The sequence below is a fragment of the Salvelinus namaycush genome, chromosome 39, assembly GCF_016432855.1.
Source record: "Salvelinus namaycush isolate Seneca chromosome 39, SaNama_1.0, whole genome shotgun sequence".
NCBI classification, from domain to species: Eukaryota; Metazoa; Chordata; class Actinopteri; order Salmoniformes; family Salmonidae; genus Salvelinus; species Salvelinus namaycush.
Window position 1 is genome coordinate 5,481,929 of NC_052345.1, and position 21,348 is coordinate 5,503,276.

The 21,348-nt window shown below is 41.5% G+C and overlaps 1 protein-coding gene across 1 annotated transcript in view; it reads right to left on the minus strand.

The window, feature by feature from the left end:
* The window catches only part of shoc2 (SHOC2 leucine rich repeat scaffold protein), a 32,898-nt gene that overhangs the window by 10,731 nt on the left and 819 nt on the right, over positions 1 to 21,348 (minus strand). Inside the window, exons 2-7 of the mRNA XM_038979225.1 lie at positions 4,639 to 5,333; positions 2,696 to 3,131; positions 1,586 to 1,723; positions 1,083 to 1,213; positions 809 to 997; positions 138 to 260 (exon numbers count right to left, since the gene is read on the minus strand). Coding sequence (XP_038835153.1) covers positions 138 to 260; positions 809 to 997; positions 1,083 to 1,213; positions 1,586 to 1,723; positions 2,696 to 3,131; positions 4,639 to 4,917 — 1,296 coding nt within the window. The 5' untranslated portion in view covers positions 4,918 to 5,333. The remainder of the gene's footprint in view (positions 1 to 137; positions 261 to 808; positions 998 to 1,082; positions 1,214 to 1,585; positions 1,724 to 2,695; positions 3,132 to 4,638; positions 5,334 to 21,348) is intronic.

A 21,348-nucleotide genomic window follows, 5' to 3' on the forward strand; every position in this document is an offset into this window, starting at 1 on the left:
GCTGAAATGGGAGAGTGATAATAATTTAGATTTTCTGGTCAGGTTGAATAATGTATGAATTGATGACGGCATCAGAAAAGTACAAAGTCTACATTTCTCAGGAAAGATCCCATCTGGGAATTCTATCTAGTCCTCACCTCAAGCGAAACGAGACCGCAGATGTCCTCTGGGATCTTTGTCAGCTGATTGGTGGCCAGATTGAGCTCCACCATACTGGTCCACGTGCCAAAGTCTAGAGGCAGAGACGTCAACTGGTTGTCCTGAAAAAAAAACAACGACATTGACAACAATTCCAGAGCAGAAAGAAGACATTGTTCAATAAGGTGTTGCTCATGTCAGCTCTTTACCTAAGCCACCACCATCACCAACCATTGTCAATCTTAAAGGGATAGTTGGGGATTTTGGCAATGAGGCCCTTTATCTACTTCCCCAGAGTCAGATGAAATCGTGGATACCATTTTTTGTCTCTGCGTGCAGTTTGAAGGAAGTTGCTATTGCTAGTTTTGGCACAATGACTGTTCCTATAGACTTCCAGTCATTGCACTAACGCTAGTTAGCATTGGCTCACGAAACTACCACTAACTTCTTTCATATTGGACGCAGATTCATAAAAATGGTATCCACGACTCTGGGAAGTACATAAAGGGCTTCATTGCCAAATTCACCAACTATCCCTTTAACGTCCGAAGAAAGAGACATTGTCCTGCCTACATAATGTCTGGGACTATCGTCTTGGTCCTCTTTTACTAGAAGTCATCAAAAAAGAGGGAAGGAGATGACAACACGTAACAGTGGACAGCATCCTTACCTTCATGTTGAGTTTGCTGAGGACTTTGGCCCTGGAGAAGATTCCAAAGGGGATCTTGTTGATGCGGTTGTGCTCCATGTTGAGAGAGTAGATGGTGGAGAACTGGGAGGGTCCTCCCACCGGGTAGGACTGGAAACAGTTCCTCGCTAGGGTTAGACTGGTCAGATTCACCAGACTAGACAGGAGACCCTGGGATAGAGAGGAGGAGGTAGATAGATCTGCTATACCCCTAACAATACCATTAAATGCAGTAATCACTAAAAGCACCACTCACTTCTGGTAACACGGAGATGTTGTTGTTTTCTAGGTTAAGCTCTTCCAGTTCTCTGCACTTGGCTAGCGACCTGGGGATGGCTGACAACCGGTTGTACCGCAGACCCAAGCGGTTTATGCTTGACAAGTTACCTGCAACGAGAGAAGGTTAAATACAAAAATGACAATCAACAAAGTCAGATATCAGATATCATGTTAAACGTTTCAAATGTATGAAATGTATGTATGTATGTATTGGCTGGTGCAATCATATTTGCCCTCTGGGGGATCAATAAAGTACCATCTTATCTTAAATACCAGCACTTGCAGTTCCTAAAACTGTAGATTATACAATTAATGAGAATTCTCAAATGTTTATCCTAGTCATCACAATGTACAGTTAAGAATGTGCACTGTGCAGCTGTGTCAGTATCGGTATCCTGTAGGCTGAGTATAGGCAGATGATTGCCCAAATTGCATTGAGGAGAGAACATTTCTGACTGCTGAGGTCCCGGTCAGTCTCACCTATAGTTTCTGGTAGGTCCAGTAGCTCGTTGTGCTGTAGGTCCAGGTTGGTGATCTGGGTGCAGTTGCCAATCTCCTTGGGTAGGTGTTCCAGCTGGTTATGGGCTACGTCCAGGGTGATGAGGTTACAGAGCTCCCCTGCAGAGAGGCAGGGCCAATACAACAGTCAACACACAAACGTGACTAATCTGGACAAGAACCGCAATCAGAGTTATTAAAAGACTGGTTTAGCTTATGGCTTTAGCTTATTCACAACACTGCAGCAATGTCTTCTGTAATGCCGGGTTTACACTAGACGACTTTCAAAATCCTAACGTCGCTGAGCTGCTCACATTTAACGCTGTCTCGCGAAAACAATGTGATTAGATCGTTAACGTAGCTACAACAAGCTGTGGCTCAAACAAGCCTCAAACGTTTTCAGTCAGACATTCACGCTTGCCATACAGTGTTGAAATATCTAGCCAATACATTTGGAATTGAATAACATTGGTAGTGAACTTCAGAGCTGTAACGATTTGATACTTTGGCTTTGGTTAAAGGCAAGTACAAACACATACTAGTAGTAATCACTCCTGCTGGAGAGTCTACACATTCTGGGTGATGTGATTCAACATCATCATCTCACTGGCTTATTCTCTGGCGAGCTCTCATTGGCTATTGCTGATCACTGTTCTCAAAACGTGTCATTGCACCTCTCACACTACAAGAGCATTGGAGATTTTGAAAATATTGGGACGTCTGAAAGATGGGATTGGTAGCCCTCGTATTGCATCACTGAACTGAGCGTCGGTGACGGCCATGCGCCCCAAGTACGCAACGACATGGGGATTTTGTCTCCGATCTCAAACTTGTCTGGGACAGCTAAAATCAGGGCCAAAAGAGTGTGTACGCTCCCGGCTTATGCAAAAATGATGATGCATCGTCATTGTCATCAAGAACCCAATCTGCCAGCCTCGACTCCCTCCCTCCTCCTCCTCAACACTCATCGGTTTGATCTTGTGCTCGTGGATGACTCTCCCTCCCGCTCTCCTCCCACTCACTTCTTTCCCCCACTCACATCTCCCTCCCCCCACTCATCTCTCTATTTCCCTCCTCCCCCATCTCCCTCACCTATCTCGGCAGGCAGCTGTTTGATCTTGTTCTCACGGATGCTGAGCATGGTCAACTTCGCCAGGTTCCGGATGTCCCTCTCCACTGCCGTGATCCGGTTGAACCTCAGGTACAGTGTGGTCAGCGACGTCACCCGGTAAACCACCGCCGGTATCTCCCTCAGTTTGTTATGCCTCAGGTCCAGCATCCTCAACTTCTTCAGGGAGTCCAAGGACTCTGGTAGGCTGGTTAGGGAGTTCTCACTCAAGGCTAAGGTGGCCAGGCCAGACAGGCAGCCCACTTCTGAGGGGAGGCTCTGGAGCTTGTTGCTGTACAGGTAGAGCTCTGCCAGCTGGGTGAGTTCCTTGATGGAGGTGGGTAACATGTGGATGGAACGCTTGGACAGGTCCAGACGCATGGAGTTCTCCTCACGGCACTTGTTGAGCTCTTTGATCACCTGGGAATGGGAAAGTTGTGTGTCCATGTTATTGAAGACATGTTACGTGTTTCCAAAACTCAGTCTTGAGGACCCACAGTTAGTTTGCCTTAGCACTACACAGCTGATTTAAATAAATCGACTCATCAACAAGCTTTGATTATTTGAATGAATGGTGCTGTGCTAGAATTAAAAAAAGATGTGCCCCCCTTGGGGTCCCCAGGACTGAGTTTGAGAAACGCTGTGTTGTGTGATGTAGAATAATAATAACAGGTTTTTTCTGGATCAAAATTGGGCTTAGGTGGTGGGCGTGGCCATGGTGTGGACGCCAATGGTGTAGACGCCAACCCAATATTTTGAAATTTCTACACATTTTGCCATGTAGCGGAGACGAAAATGTGCAATTTTAAAGCTAATTTCCTGCAATTCTACACATTTTGCCATGGCTTATGCTATCGGAGTGACTCAAACATACATTTTAGACAGAATATTTGTTCTCAAAGATGATCTTATTGAAAAGTATATTGGTCCATTATCTTTTATACATACTTTACATCTGGATCCGAAAGTTACACAACGCCATACATGTGGTCCGCGGTTTTGAGGCCTGTTGGACGTACTGCCAAATTCTCTAAAATGACGTTGGAGGCAGCTTATGCTAGAGAAATTAACATTAAAATTCTGGCAACAGATCTGGTGGACATTCCTGCAGTCAGCATGCCAACATTGCATTGTGACAAAACTGCACATTTTAGAGTGTCCTTTTATTGTGCCCAGCACAAGGTGCACCTGTGTAATGATCATGCTGTTGAGTCAGCTTCTTGATATGCCCCACTTGTCAGGTGGATGGATTATCTTGGCAAAGAAAAAATGCTCACTAACAGCGATGTAAACAAATTTGTGCACAAAATTTGAGATAAATACTCTTTTGGTGCTGAGGAACATTTCTGGGATCTTTTTTTTTTTTTCAGCTGATGAAACATGGGACCAACACTACATGTTGCATATATATATATATAAACAGTTGGGGTATTATATATATAAGACAGATTGTTCAGCAGTCTGATGGCACGCACTGCTTTAAGTCACTTTGGGTTAAAGTGTCTTCTAAATGGCATATATTACAGGTTTGTTTCTGCAAATAAAAGTCCTAGGCGGGCTTTTTTCAGGCTGCCCATGTCCAAACAGTTACCCCCCCCCCCAAAAAAAAACATGTTTATTTATTTACACACACATACATATATATATATATATACATATATATATTTGCAATGCTATGGTCAAGGGTTTTGTTTTGTGAAGTTGCCGAGATATATATATATATATATATCTGCAACTTCACAAAAACAAAACCCTTGACCATAGCATTGCAAGCGCTATGCTCTACCAACTACCACATAGGAACACAAATAATGTGTCTTATTAATATGCGTTTCGATAAAAAATATATTTTCAACCACAAATAATGTGTACGTTATGATACGTTAGGCTGTGTGTTTTATAATAAAGTATCTTCATCTCATCATACCTCGGCGTTGCTGGACTTCTTGCGCGTCCCCGGCGCCGGGTTGGGCCTCTTTATCGTGTTGTCCACGGAGAAGGCGACGGCGGGCGACGCGGAACCTGCATCCTTCTTTCCTTCTTTGGCATCTTTCCCTTTGGCCTTGGGATCCTTGCCGCAGTCTTTGCCGCCTAAGCCAGCCAGGGCCGCCTTGGCCTCTTTTTCCCTTTCTTTCCCTCCTGTCGGACCTCCTTTCAGGTCCTTCTCTTTCCAGTCTTTGTCTTTGTTACCTAAAGTACTACTCATGGCGTGATTGTCGGTCCCCCTGCGGAGTCTCTCATGGGACCGCAACACCCCAACTATCACTCTCCTTGGTTCGTTTGGAGTTTTCCCTCAAAAAAGCAGTCAACCGACAAGTAGGCGTGGAGAGGGATAAGATTAGGAGACGACCTTTATAAACACACCAGCTGATACATACCTGTGTAGGCCTATACATTTACTTCACAAATAAATCCCTGTGATCCAAGCAGTTTCTTTTCTCTTTTTCGTTTCTCAGAACGCCATAGGGGAGTAAATCCTTTGAAGCTGTGACTTGACAGGAGTGGTGGTGGCAGCCATGGGCCACCTAGTTGTTTGAACTGTAGACGATTCCCCTCAGTTCGGTTTGAAGCCAGTTCAGACTAGAAAGGTCAGAGGTTCTCATCCTTTGGGCTTTTTGAATGCTGTTGAATAAAACATAGACAATGAGTCAAAAGGCTGTTCAACGTGATCATATTTGAAATGACGAGTCAAGATCACATTTGATATCTTAGTGAATAGCGGTAAAAAATATCTATAAAAAAGGAGGCAGATGGATGATATTTTAGGCCGATATTCAATATCATTAAAGGGGCAATCAGCAGTTTCTACATTCATTTTTGGACTAATGATATGTACCCATTGATTCTTGATGAATATAAACGTATAAATGCCTCATAAGCTTAATTCAACTGTCACACCCCAACAGAACCCAAAATATAAGCTTATTTCACTCCAATGTTTGTAAACAAACACTATATAGCCTCAAACCATGGTTAAAACTAATTTTGATATCATGGATGACCAATCCTTGCATCCAAAGCTCGGTCTATGAATTTGAGAGTGATTCAATGTCTCCAGCCCCATGCCTCAGCTTTTTACCGAACCAGGGGTGGGGAGTAGGCATTACTATTGTTTCTACTACCGATTGCCGCTTTAAAATGTGAACATTTTGATAACAGAATTTCCCCAAAGAGCCATGTACACATTAATGTATCAATTTTAAAATCAAACAATACATTACTTTGCTTTTACCAATCTAACTACAAAACATAATGGTAATAATTTTATTTGAATGGTAAATCTCTTGATAAAATGTAAATGAAGATGGCCTATGCCTACTCACAATACAAGTAAATGCATATTCAATAGGGGTGTGTGCATGCATCGAGTTATTGAGCTAGATTTGGCTGATCAGTGGAGTCAGATACCTTATTTACATAAGTATTCAGACCCTTTGCATAGGTGCATCCTGTTTACATTGATCCTTGAGATGTTTCTACAACTTGATTGGAGTCCACCTGTGGTCAATTCAATTGATTGGACATGATTTGGAAAGGCACACATAAGGCCCCACAATTGACAGTGCATGTCAGAGCAAAAACCACACCATGAGGTAGAAGGAATTGTTCGTAGAGCTCAGAGACAGGATTGTGTCGATGCACAGATCTGGGTAAGGGTACCAAAACATTTCTGCAGCATTGAAGGTCCCAAGAACACAGTGGCCTCCATCATTCTTAAATGGAAGAAGTTTGGAACCACCAAGACTCTTCCTAGAGCTGGCCACCCCGCCAAACTGAGCAACCGGGGGAGAAGGGCCTTGGTCAGGGAGGTAACCAAGAACCCGATGGTCACTCTGACAGAGCTCCAGAGTTCCTTTGTGGAGATGGGAGAACCTTCCAGAAGGACAACCATCTCTGCAGCACAGTACCAAGAAATCCTTGATGAAAACCTGATCCAGAGCGCTCAAGACCTCAGACTGGGGTGAAGGTTCACCTTCCAAAAAGGACAACAACCCTAAGCACACAGCCAAAACAACATAGGAGTGGCTTCGGGACAAGTCTCTGAAAGTCCTTGAGTGGCCCAGCCAGAGCCCGGACTTGAACCCGATCGAACATCTCTGGAGAGACCAGAAAAAAGTTGTGCAAATCTCCATCCAACTTGATAGCGCTTGAGAGGATCTGCAGAGAAGAATGGGAGGAACTCCCCAAATACAGGTCTTCCAAGCTTCTAGCGTCATACCCAAGATGACTTGCGGCTGTAATCTCTGCCAAAGGTGCTTTAACAAAGCACTGAGTAAAGGGTCTGAAATATCAGTTTTATTTTATAAATTAGCAAAAAAATCTAAATACAGTTTTTTTTTGCTTTGTCATTATGGGGTATTGTGTGTAGATTGAGGGGGGGGGGGGGGGGGGGGGGAACGATTGAATCAATTTTATAATCAGGCTGCAACGTAAAACATTTTTGGAAAAAGTCAAGGGGTCCGAATATACAATATATTAGCCTACTGATCAACAACATTTGCATAGAAGCATCACTCCGGCATGTAGGCACTGCTGTTAGTTTGAGGATATAAAATAACATCTATTCAATGTAAATGGGTCCAACGTAACTTCATGATTTGTGACCACGGATGCTTATGAAACGCTGAAATGCTTAGGATGCTTATTTTTGTAATTTTCTGTGATCGGGAAAAATGTTTTTTCTGTTGTCAGGACACAACTGTAAACAACTCACCTACCAGGACAAAATCCAAAACAACTCAATTGGCTAGTTCAGCCATCTGTCAAGAAATGGGCGGGTTCTAACTTGTATCCTATGCTACGATTGGATAGAGAGGCTGTAACTCCGTTTACTTCCACATCTCTTTCCATCGCTCATATCACTTGGTGCTGTGTACTGCTACTATAACAACTAGCTCAATGGCAATGGCATTTGCTACCAAGTCATAAATGTACATAATATCTAACAAGGACAACGAGGGTAGGGGGAAATGTCTCGTTGCCGAAAATGGTGCATGTGTAAAAATGATAACCAGCTAATGTTAGGAGCTAACAGCCAACGTAGCTAGCTATCTGATATCTTAGGACCATGCTTATCTAGCCAGCTAGCTAGCATAGTAGCTAATATAGCTAGCTAACACCACAGATGAAATGGCTAATAATCGTAATCTTTGCTAACAGGTCACATAGCTATGTGCTTAGCTAGCATATTTATTTTTCATCAGGTAGGCTAGTTGAGAACAGGTTCTCATTTACAACTGCGACCTGGACAAGATAAAGCAAAGCAGTGTGACACAAACAACAGAGTTACACAAACATACAGTCAATAACACAATAGGAAAAAAGTATATATACAGTGTGCGCAAATGAGGTAAGATAAGAGAGGTAAGGCAATAAATAGGCCATAGTGGCAAAATAATTACAATTTAGCAATTAAACACTGGAGTGCTAGATGTGCAGAAGATGAATGTGCAAGTAGAGATACTGGGGTGCAAACAAGCAAAAAATAATAACAGTATGGGGATGAGGTAGTTGGATGGGCTATTTACAGATGGGCTATGTACAGGTGCAGTGATCTGTGAGCTGCTCTGACAGCTGGTGCTTAAAGTTAGTGAGGGAGAAATGAGTCTCCAGCTTCAGTGATTTTTGCAATTCGTTCCAGTCATTGGAAGGAAAGGCGGCCATAAAAGGAATTGGCTTTGGGGGAGACCAGTGAAATATACCTGCTGAAGCGCGTGCTACGGGTGGGTGCTGCTATGGTGACCAGTGAGCTGAGATGAGGCTTTACCTAGCAAAGACTTATAGATGACCTGGAGCCAGTGGGTTTGGCGATGAATATGAAGTGAGGGCCAGCCAACGAGATTATACAGGTCACAGTGGTGGGTAGTGTATGGGGCTTTGGTGACAAAACGGATGGCACTGTGATAGACTGCATCCAATTTGCCGAGTAGAGTGTTGGAGGCTATTTTCTAAATGACATTGCCGAAGTCAAGGATCGGTAGGATAGTCAGTTTTACGAGGGTATGTTTGACAGCATGAGTGAAGGATGCTTTGTTGCGAAATAGGAAGCCGATTCTAGATTTAACTTTGGACTGGAGATGCTTAATGTGAGTCTGGAAGGAGAGTTTACAGTCTAACCACACACCTAGGTATTTGTAGATGTCCACATTTTCTAAGTCAGAACGGTCCTGAGTAGTGATGCTGGACGGGCAGGCAGGTGCTGGTAGTGGTCGGTTGGAGAGCATGCATTTAGTTTTACTTGCATTTAAGAGCAGTTGGAGGCCACGGAAGGAGAGTTGTATGGCATTGAAGCTCGTCTGGAGGTTAGTTAACACAGTGTCCAAAGAAGGGCCAGAAGTATACAGAATGGTATCGTCTGCGTAGAGGTGGATCAGAGAATCACCAGCAGCAAGAGCAACATCATTGATGTATACAGAGAAAAGAGTCAGCCCGAGAATTGAACCCTGTGGCACCCCCATAGAGACAGCCAGAGCTCCAGACAACAGGCCCTCCGATTTGACACACTGAACTCTATCTGAGAAATTGTTGGTGAACCAGGCCGAGGCAGTCATTTTAGAAACCAAGGCTGTTGAGTCTGCCAATAAGAATGTGGTGATTGACAGAGTCGAAAGCCTTGGCCAGGTCTATGAATACAGCTGCAGTATTGTCTCTTATCGATGGCAGTTATGATATTGTTTAGGACCTTGAGCGTGGCTGAGGTGCACCCATGACCAGCTCGGAAACCAGATTGCATAGCGGAGAAGGTACGGTGGGATTCGAAATGGTCGGTGATCTGTTTGTTAACTTGGCTTTCGAAGACTTTAGAAAGGCAGGGTAGGATAGATATAGGTCTGTAGCAGTTTGGGTCTAGAGTGTCCCCCTTTGAAGAGGGGGATGACCGCGTCAGCTTTCCAATCATTGGGGATCTCAGACGATACGAAGGAGGAGGTTGAACAGGCTAGTAATAGGGGTTGCAACAATTTTGGCTGATAATTTTAGAAAGAGAGGGTCCAGATTGTCAAGCCCTGCAGATTTGTAGGGGTTCCAGATTTTGCAGCTCTTTCAGAACATCAGCTATCTGGATTTGGGTGAAGGAGAAATGGGGGAGGCTTTCGCATGTTGCTGTGGGGGGTGCAGGGCTGTTGACCAGGGTTGGGGTGGCCAGGTGGAAAGCATGGCCAGCCATAGAATAATGCTTACTGAAATTCTCAATTATCGTGGATTTATCAGTGGTGACAGTGTTTCCTAGCCTCAGTGCAGTGGGCAGCTGGGAGAAGGTGCTCTTATTCTCATGGACTTTATTGTCCCAGAACTTTTTGGAGTTTGTGCTGCAGGATGCAAATCTCTGTTTGAAAAAGCTATCCTTTGCTTTCCTAACTGCCTATGTATATTGGTTCCTAACTTCCCTGAAAAGTTGCATATCGCAGGGGCTATTCGATGCTTGCTTACTGCATGCATGCATGTCCGGGCACGTTGACACAAGCCTTATTATTAGTGAATTAACTAAACAAATATTTTATTTTGGTCATAGTGTAAATTCCTCCATTTCTCAATACTGCACCTTCCTGTTGGAGTATGAGCCAGCTTGCTGCTGTGGTTGATTTTCCCAGCTAGACATTCCTCAGCATTGTGCAATTAGAGCTAGGGCTATCATATCCTGGTATTTTTCACAGTACATTTTTTTCTGCATTTCCTGCACTTATTTGAGAATTTCCACACGGCCACATAGGGCTGCACAATACAGGCAACACATCTAAGCCTTATTTTTAACCAAATGTTGCAATTGTGATTTAGATCAAAACACTTGGGTGAACTGTTGGAATCATGGAAGTAGAATGTGGGAACTTAGAATACAGTGTTATTTGACATGACAAGAAATGAAAATGCCAGGGAGGAGTTATTGTGACGGGGTAGGAACCTAAGTGTTAGTCAGCGTTTCCTAGGGGACCCCATAATCTTTGCTTACATTAAAAGTTCCTTCATGTAGCCAACATATTCATGCTTAGCCTATTCCTCTTTGATTTAGATACTGTTGCGCAAACATGGTGATTTAGGCCTACACCATCACTGTTATCAAGCTGTATTACCTAGCTTTGCCTCAGTACATTTATTAGCTAGCTAGCGAGCTAACTAGCGATTAGTGGCTAAAACTTGCTAAGAAAAGACAAGCGCATAGTGTAATTATAGAACGCTTGAGAATTTACATTAAGCAAAATGTATCGCTGTCATCAAATGAAACAGCATCGTTGTCATCCACATTGTTGCATGTACTGCATTGACCATGCAGACTGAACAACAACAACAAATGCGCTCCTTGAATGAAAGGGGGCGGGGCTAAGTCGGTGTGGTAAGCGGCATGGAATGATAGAGCGGAGGGGGATGACTCAAGTAGAGGTGTAAACTATAAATATTTTCGTTACACACGCCATATCACATTTACAAACCAAACATACAAATACTGTTATAGAAGATTAAAAAAATAAACGGTCCGTGGATCAATACCGGTATATAGTAAAATACGCTATACCGCCCAGCCCTATGTGCAGTGCTCGTGGCTCAGGCTGGCATAGCAGCAGCTTTGCATGTAGAGGGACTATCAGCAAAGCCGATAGAGAGGGGCCGATAGAATAGAAAAGGCCAATATCATCCTGATACATCGGCTTGGACGATTATCGGTCGCTCTCTAAATCCTATCATATCGACAACATTGCAATATTATTTGAGCTAGCTGGCTGTACCAAAACTACAGTATTTTTCCTTCATAGATTGTTCAAATCGAATTATATTTGTCACATGCCCTGAGGACAACAGGTGTAGACTTGAAATGCTTACTTACGAGCCCTTTCACACACAAAAATAATTAGAAAATAAGAAAAAAAATGAAATACTAACAATAAAATAACAATAGCGAGGCTATATAAAAGGAGTAGAGGTAATATGTACATGTAGGTAGTGACTAGGCAGCAGCGTATGTGAACAGTGTGTCTATGCGACTGAATGTGTGGTGTCATAATGGGTGTGTGTGTTGGAGCGTCAGTGTAGTCAGTGTGTGGGTAGAGTCCAGTGAGTGTGCATAGAGTCAGTGCAATAATGTCTCTCCATCTTTTTAAATAGGGAGACAATTTGTTTTCAGCACTTATTTCCATGACTGATCAAAATCGTTCTCATTGCTCTGTTGTCCCTCTGCAGCAGACAGAGGTGAGCAATAAATCACAGTATCGAATCTACGGCGGACCCCATTTAGTCGACTGGTTGATTGGCTTTTGGTCGACCAAGATTTTTTTCGTCTAGCAGTAGCAAAAAATAAATCATGGCGTACAAGACACCTGTCTGATTGGCACCTGAGTGGACTGATCCATTGTGGGGATGGCACAGTCCATCACTAAGACATATGCTACTGAAATTGTATATGGTTATATTATGTAAGAACAATGGTGCTACAATAATAAAAAATAATAATATTTTATAACAAATGTGCCTTCTTCATTGGATAGTGTTCGCTGGCTTCAGTTGTGACACACATCAGCGCGTTGTTGAATTGGCACATTTTCCTAGACCATGTTGCTATGTGCATAATAGAGAAGTTAACTTCTTGCCACTAGGGGGGTGCCATTTCGACATAGCACAAATTCGTATCCAAATTAAACTGCCTCGTACTCAATTCTTGCTCGTACAATATGCATATTATTATTACTATTGGATAGAAAACACTCTAGTTTCTAAAACCGTTTGAATTATATCTGTGGGTGAAACAGAACTCGACTTAGAGCAATTTTCCTATGTGTATGTCAAACTGCAGAATTTTTCTGGCTGTTCCCAGACCTGTATATTAATTTGCCTGTCCTCTATTGGTTGAGATGCACTGCATACGCCTTCCCCTGGTTGTTAGCGAATAGGGAGAGTTGAAATGGAGTCTCTACGCAGTTCAGAAAGTTGATAAATTGATTGGAATCGAGGTGTCCACCCTTTTGGATCCTCGCGCTGACGCAGAGAGGGTCTTGGAATGTCTTTTTAGAAGCTCTGGTTTTAGAAACTAGATATATCCGGCTCTGTTTTTATTCGATATAGGCTTTAAAGACATCATAATCTTGTTATTTTAAACCGATTTATATCAGTTTATGTCAGTATATTGCGATTTTCGGGCATTTCATTTTCTGACGTTGTATTGAGTTGGGTCTCTCTCTCTCGAATGCCATTGTGTACTGCTAATTGCAACGTCGAAGGAAACATTCTCCAACCCAGCAACGATTCTTTTGGCCAACGGACACCTTTCCCAAGATTCTGATGGGAGTTCAGCTAATAGTAAGTACTATTTATGCTGATAATTCGTTGTTCTGTTGAAAAAGTAAAATGCATAAGACGCCATTATTTGCCGTGTAGCCTTGCGCTATCGCACCCTGTATTGCACCCAGTATTGCGCAGTAAGGTTAATTTTAAAAATGTAATTCAGCGATTGCATTAAGAACTAATTTGTCTTTCAATTGCTGTCCACCCTGTATTTTTTAGTCAAGTTTATGATTATTTATTGATTAGACTAGGTGACTCTCCAAGATGGCGCCCGAAATTTTCTGGGGAGCTTGGCAACTTTTCTCATTGTATAAGCACGATTTGTGCCGCTAAATATGCACATTTTCGAACAAACTCTATATGCATTGTGTAATATGATGTTACAGGACTGTCATCTGAAGAATTCTGAGAAGGTTAGTGAAAATTAATATATTTTGGTGGTGAATACGTTATCGCTATGTTTGGCTGGAATCAATGCTGTTGTTTGGTTTGCTACTGTGCTAAGCTAATATAACGCTATATTGTGTTTTCGCTGTAAAACACTTAAAAAATCTGAAATATTGTCTGGATTCACAAGATCTGTGTCTTTCATTTGCTGTACGCTGTGTATTTTTAAGAAATGTTTTATGATGAGTAATTAGCTAATACACGTTGCTCTCTGTAGTTATTCTAGTCATTTTAGTGAGAGTTGTGATGGGGGCTGCAATGGTAAACTATGATTTATACCTGAAATATGCACATTTTTCTAACAAAACCTATGCTATACAATAAATATGTTATCAGACTGTCATCTGATGAGGTTGTTTCTTGGTTAGTGGCTATTTATATCTTTATTTGGTCGAATTTGTGATAGCTACTGATGCAGTAAGAAAATGGTGGAGTATGGAAGTGGTGTCTTTTGCTAACGTGGTTAGCTAATAGATTTACATATTTTGTCTTCCCTGTAAAACATTTTAAAAATCAGAAATGATGGCTTTATTCACAAGATGTGTATCTTTCATTTGGTGTCTTGGACTTGTGATTTCATGAACATTTTATTATATGATATCCCTGTGGCTTTAGGCTAGGCTATGCTAGTCAGCTTTTGTGATGGGGGGGATCCCGGATCCGGGTTTGGGAGGTGTTAGACATTAACCAGCATATTGGTGTTGAGAACAATGCTGGAGGCAGCAGCGAAGTTAGGAGACAAGAAAACAGCCCTTGCCTTAATCATCTAAGAAAAGTAAGGAGAGGAAAACAACTTAATTAGGTCTATAATCAATAACCTAACTGTTAAATGTGGCTGGCTTTATAAATCATCCATATACACTACCGGTCAAAAGTTTTAAACCCTTGAATGACTAGGTGTTCTTTATTTTTTACTATTTTCTACATTATAGAATAGTGAAGACATCAAAACTCTGAAATAACATATGGAATATGTAGTAGCCAAAAGTGTTAAACAAATCTAAATATATTTTATATTTGAGATTCTTAAAAATAGCCACCCTTTGCCTTGATGACAGCTTTGCACACTCTTGGCATTCTCTCAACCAGCTTCATGAGGTAGTCACCTGAAATGCATTTCAATTAACAGGTGTGCCATGTTAAATTTTATTTTGTGGAATTTCCTTCCTTAATGCGTTTGAGCCAATCAGTTGTGTTGTGACAAGGTAGGGGGGTATACAGAATATATATTTTACCAAATAGGGCTCAAGTCCATAATATGGCAAGAACAGCTCAAATGTTTGGACACACACATTCAAAGGTTTATTTATTTTTACTATTTTGTAATAATAGTGAAGACATCAAAACTATGAAATAACGCATATAGAATCATGTAACCAAAAAAGTGTTAAACAAATCAAATATATTTTATATTTGAGATTCTTCAAAGTAGCCACCCTTTGCCTTGATGACAGCCTTGCACACTCTTGGCATTCTCTCAACCATTTCAATGAACAGGTGTGCCTTGTTAAAAGTTCATTTGTGGAATTTCCTTCCTTCTTAATGCGTTTGAGACAATCAGTTGTGTTGTGACAAGGTAGGGGTGGTATACAGAAGATAGCCCTATTTGGTAAAAGACTAAGTCCATATTATGGCAAGAACAGCTCAAATAAGCAAATAGTAACAACAGTCCATCATTACTTTAAGACATGAAGGTCAGTTAATACGGAAAATGTCAAGAACTTTGACAGTCGCAAAAACCATTAAGCGCTATGATGAAACTGGCTCTCATGAGGTCCGCCACAGGAATGGAAAACCCAGTTACCTCTGCTGCAGAGGATAAGTTCATTAGAGTTACCAGCCTCAGAAATTGCAGCCCAAATAAATGCTTCAGAGTTCAAGTAACAGACACATGAACATCAACTGTTCAGAGGAGACTGTGTGAATCAGGCCTTCATGGTCGAATTGCTGCAAAGAAACCACTACTAAAGGACACCAATAAGAAGAGGAGACTTGCTTGGGCCAAGAAACATAAGCAATGGACATTAGACCGTTGGAAATCTGTCCTTTGGTCTGATGAGTCCAAATTTGTGATTTTTGGTTCCAACCGCCATGTCTTTGTGAGACGCAGAGTTAGTGAACGGATGATCTCTGCATGTGTAGTTACCACCGTGAAGCATGGAGGTGGTGGTGAGATGGTGCTTTGCTGGTGACACTGTCAGTGATTTATTTAGAATGCAAGGCACACTTAACCGGCATGGCTACCACAGCATTCTCTAGCAATACGCCATCCCATCTGGTTTGCGTTTAGTGGGACTATCATTTGTTTTTCAACAGGACAATGACCCAAAACACACCTCCAGGCTGTGTAAGGGCTATTTGACCAAGAAGGACAGTGATGAAGTGCTGCATCAGATGACCTGGCATCCACAATCACCCGACCTCAACCCAATTGACATGGTTTGGGATAAGTTGGACCGCAGAGTGAAGGAAAAGCAGCCAACATGTGCTCAGCATATGTGGAAACTCCTTCAAGACTGTTGGAAAAGCATTCCAGGTGAAGCTGGTTGAGAGAATGCCAAGTGTGCAAAGCTGTCATCAAGGCAAAGGGTGGCTACTTTGCAGAATCTCAAATATAAAATACATCCATGTGTGTCATTTCATAGATGATGTCTTCATTATTACAATGTAGAAAAAAGTAAAAATAAAGAAAAACCCTTGAATGAGTAGGCGTGTCCAAACTTTTGACTGGTACTGTGCATGTATAAGTAAAAAAAATCCCATACATTTTCCTTTAACCCTACCACTCCTCCCGTAATTGGATTAAACTAATGAACACCACCACTTAGGCTTCTACTTCCGGCTTATACGTACTATATACATTTTACAGACAGTATATTTTACATTAGTTATATTTTGTTTGTCTTTAGTCCCATCCTTCAGCTCCACTCAACCCCTCCCATCTATCTCTGAACATCATTCGGTTGATTTCTATTTGCCATATGTTGTTTTTTTGTAACCTATATTTAACTAGGCAAGTCAGTTAAGAGCAAATTCTTATTTACAATGACAGGCCTAGGGACAGTGGGTTAACTGCCTTGTTCAGGGGCAGAACGACAGATTTTTAGCTTGTCAACTCGGGGATTCGTTCTTGCAACCTTTCGGTTAATGGCCTAACGCTCTAACCACGAGGCTACCTGCCTCCCCAGGCTGTAAGCCTAAGAGCTGTAGGGCTAAAAGCACCTCCTGTTTACTCATAATACCGTAACTTACTTAGGCCTATATTTCAATAGGCTACAGTACTGCATCAATAAATCATTAATTCCTTCATATCACAGCATACAAGGTCATTCATGATCTGAAATGCAATCAAGCATTTTAGTTTTAAAATAAAATATAGCGAGCCTTGAATAATTAGCGTAAACAAAACCGTTCCATTTCGGAAATTTCATTCACGGACGTTACAACAAACTCTGGTATGCTTATAATTTATTTTATGTTGTTTACATTCTTCCAAACAGTCAGAAAACTGTTTTTTGTAATCTAACAGCCCCTGTTTGGCACACATAATATGCACACACTGCTTGCTCCTTAATTTCTTTTTCTTGATCTCCAGTATTTTCCATAACTAGTCAAACTCATTCCACACATCTGACTTCCCCTTTACCTACTGAGCAACCAGTAAACATTCCCCCGTTTGAGTTCGTCACGTCCTCTACATTCATTTTGCTGTAACGTGTTAGTGTTCGGAGTTTGTTATAACCAATTATTGATGTGATTATGATATGCTATAGGTCAGGCCCTATTGGTCACGCGCATGCGATGCATACATGTGTCATGTGAAGACCGCAAGGATTGAGGGAATAGGGAATTTTTTTCCTAAACAAATGAAGGATTTCAGCAACGACTTTTCAGTCAGAAATGGCTGTATGTTGCCGCTTCAGCCACACGGACAGAACGTTAAACGCTGTTGATGTTCTGTGGTGGTCGCTGCAGCAGGGAGGATTGCGATCGGCCTCTAGTCATTTGTGTCTTAATTATTTCATTTAACAGTTTGCTTAAAGCATCAGACAAGCTCAGTGCGTATCTGATTTGATTAAAGCACATAGGATGTGTCTACATAATGGAAAAATACGTTATAAAATGTCAACCAAATAATTGGTCAAAAGAACAGACATCTCGGTTGACCAATATAGATTTGTTTTTCTTGGGGACAGCCCTAATCAAACCACATAGAATCGTGAGAATCACAATACATATCGTATCGGCACCTAAGTATCGTGATAATATCGTATTGTGAGGTCCCTGGCAATTCCCAGCTATATTAGTGAATAAGCTAGGCCATAGGCAACTTCAACAGGTTAAGTGAGATGACATTGTAAGCCAATGAATGTACTACAATAGCTACAAGTGATGTTGAGAAAACCTGGTAAGTAGGTTGGCCTGACTTAACCTAAAGATCATAAAAGACAAATTGACAACAAGTGTCAAGAGCTTCAACATCAAAATGATTGATATAAAACCAAAGTCTCTTGGTTCCTGTCTTTGTTCTGTCCATAGAAATAGATTATCTAGGAAGGGTTTGGAACCTCTACCCCTCATTCTAGTTCTGTGGTTCCATCTCACAGCCTGTAGTACAGTAGTAGCATCATTTGTTATTTGTATGTAGTAATATTCTACAGTATAAAGCCTAATAAAGTCATTATCTGTTATGCTCTAGGTGTATGTGTGTGTAGAAAAAGAGCAGGCTTGGCTACAGATCAGAGCTAAGGGAAAGGTTAGCACTGCTGCTGAGAGTAGGTGTTTGTGTCTGTCTAATCTTTGGGAGGGAGCGGTCTTCAAAGCATAATACTCAAAACCTATAGGGGTAAAAAGGGGTCCTGTTGATCCCCTTAATGACAAAGAGATAAGCTTAACGGCTCAATTTCTGCTGTTTTTATATCAAATCAATTCTGTAATAGCTCACCATTAAAAATGGTCAAAAATAACAAATATTGCTTTATTAGCAAAAAATCAAACAATAATTTGCTAGGGCTGTCGGAGTGGTCTGAGTGGGTAAACTGAAAACTTGCTGTTATTGGCAGAGGTTTGTAACTCTTTGTTATTTATCTATTAATTAATTTCCCCCTGGTGATGTCATCAGGCAAGCTGAAACTCCACCCATGCAAAACCAAGTGATTAGAAGGTCCTGCGTAGATTGTATTTTCAACCAGCAACTATCAGGAAATAACAATTATCAAATGTGTTCACACTTTTACAGTGTGAATTTCATCAAGTGTTATACAATATTATACAAAAACACAGGAAAAACTGAATATTGACTACACAGGGTCTTTAACATTGCTGTGTAGGTACATTTTGTGCTGCTCTTCTAAGTAACAGTTATGTTGACTCAACAGAGAAGTATCTAGCAGCACTGACTTCACAGGATAACTGTGAACTCTATATTAGGCTAGTAATAAAATGAGAAAATAGATGGTGAATATTAAAGATACATAAATAACAATGTGACAGACTGTATACTGTGAACTAGGCCTACAGCAAAGCATCAATCACTGAATGACCTCTGACTCAACCCAGATAATAATGAACTAAGAGAAAGGTGATGGATGTTGAATATCAAAATACATTACGGTATAAAATAATAGTTGGTTGTGTCAAAGCAGGCAGCTTCTTTGTGTTTTCTTTTGGGAATAGTCTCTCAAATAGGGTTGTCACTAGTTGCCAAAAAGTCATAAACCCCGTGCCACAAAGTCACTGCTAAACTTAAGACAAAAATGCAAATTTTTGTTTTCATGTAGAGTATTTTTACGATACAGACAATTTTGACTTTGTGGCATTGGTAACTTGTGGAAACCCTAAAATAGAGTAAGTAGGCTATCACATCAATCATGTCTTGGATAAAGGCAACACAGCAGTGGGGTCTGGGGTTGCCTGGCGACTCATTCTGAATTTAATTTTGCTGCTCTAACTATCATTCAGTCAGACTGCCATCGTAGAAGTCCTTTCTACTGACGTCAAAGTGAGGGGTGTTATACAAAACAAGCCATCTGCGATTGGATTGTCTCTAACCAATCAGAGTATCAAAAGCAATGACCATTTCTGAAACGCCGCTTTACCCACGTGTTCAGGCTCTGGCCACACCCATGGGTTACTGGGACCAACCATAACGGTTTGAACGTGTTCACATTCGAGAAGTCCTCGGGGAGGAGATCACATGCAGACTCATTGTGGAGAATACATTTTAATGGGCGGCGTTTGGCCAGAGAGATGTGTATTGGTCACCAGACATAGTCTGGGGTGCATCAAGTGTCAAAATCCCAACAATAAACATGGCAACGGCAAGCAAGAGAACTAACCTACTGGCCCTCACCTAAACAAGCAGTGGGTGTGATGTCATTGTTTGTTTATTCTTTTAATTCCTCTTCAAACCATAAAATGTACCCAAAGTTATGAAACAAACATGAGCTAGTTTAATAATATGCAGGTGACTGAACCGAAGGAGCACTCTCTCGCTCTCCCCCCCCCCAACTCCAGAAAAATTACTTGTGGGCGAAGTCATGCTGTAGAAAAAGCACATAAGGTCAAGGGTCACGGAGTTCAGCAACTTTCCATCACTGACTGACTAAATGTATCATTCCAGATTCCACTCCATGGAGAGGAACCAAAAGGAGAGGAACCAAGTTTGGGATGAATGACAGGCAGTGCAATAGATGATATACATAAAATGAGAAGGCTGGACACCAGTATCCTCTGATTATTATGATGATCCAGCAGCACCCCCATATTTTGGAAATAAATATTTTGCTGTGAGCATGGGCATGGATGAGTGAGCCCATCATCATACCTGGTTTTTCAGTGTACCAGACAAAACAGGCTAATGAAACATAGTTCTGGAACAAAACCTAAAACCTAAACCTATTTAAATCCCTACAGTTTTCATGCCAAATCATAAACAAATCCTTAATTTCCTCCACCACCATCATAACCATCACTGTAGCTTTCCTCAATTCACGTGCCAATTGTTAAGCCTCTACTTGTATAATGTAGCCTACAGCCAGTTGGTGGACATCTTGGGCAAAGCAAGCAGTCACTACTACCAATCCTGCCAAGTCTTCCCATGTTGTTGCGTCATGTTTGCTCAAGACTGGCCAATTTTCTTCATCTCTGTCCTCTCCCTTTGAGGATTGCATAAGTATACGCATATATCATCATCATAGGAATAATGTTGGAATAACACATAGGTTTAGGCTTTGATATGATACAATCACTACAATTGTGCAAATACATTTAGCTGCCATATTTGTGATTGATTGGGGGTTAAGGACTTTGGAACAATCTCCCCATGTCCACTCCTGAATGAATGACAGTCAGTCAGTTTATTTCTGCTCTCTTTCCCATGCATATCTTTTTTCATTTTACAAAGCATTTAGCTAACTAGGTAGGCTTAACAACTCTCTCACTAACTATCAAAAATGATTACAACCAATAGGCCTAATACTACGCAGCTCCTGTAATGTGTGTCTACATTTGACAGTGATGGCAAGAGATGCACTGGTGAGGTGGCAGGCAGCTACTAGCTACATAACCAGCCCACAGCACAAGCAGGATGTAACCGTGCCAATGACAAATCCGTGGAAAGAGAGATTATCGATAAAACCGGTGCCACAGTTCGTGGAAGTCAAGTTACGTTCAAGATCACGATTGATATGCGTAAAAACGAGACGCAAGCCAGCCTGTGTGTGTGTATGATACAGCAGCAAACGATGGGGTGGTCCTGCTGTTCTTGTCAACATACTAACGTTAAGTTGGTTAGTTAGCCAGCCTACGAACTGGCTAACATAAACTAGCTAGTTAGCTATTGATTGTTTGGGAAAAGTAGCCGCAAATAGCTATCTATTCTTAATTTAGTGTCACCCTTGTCGTGCTAACAAAATCTGTAAGC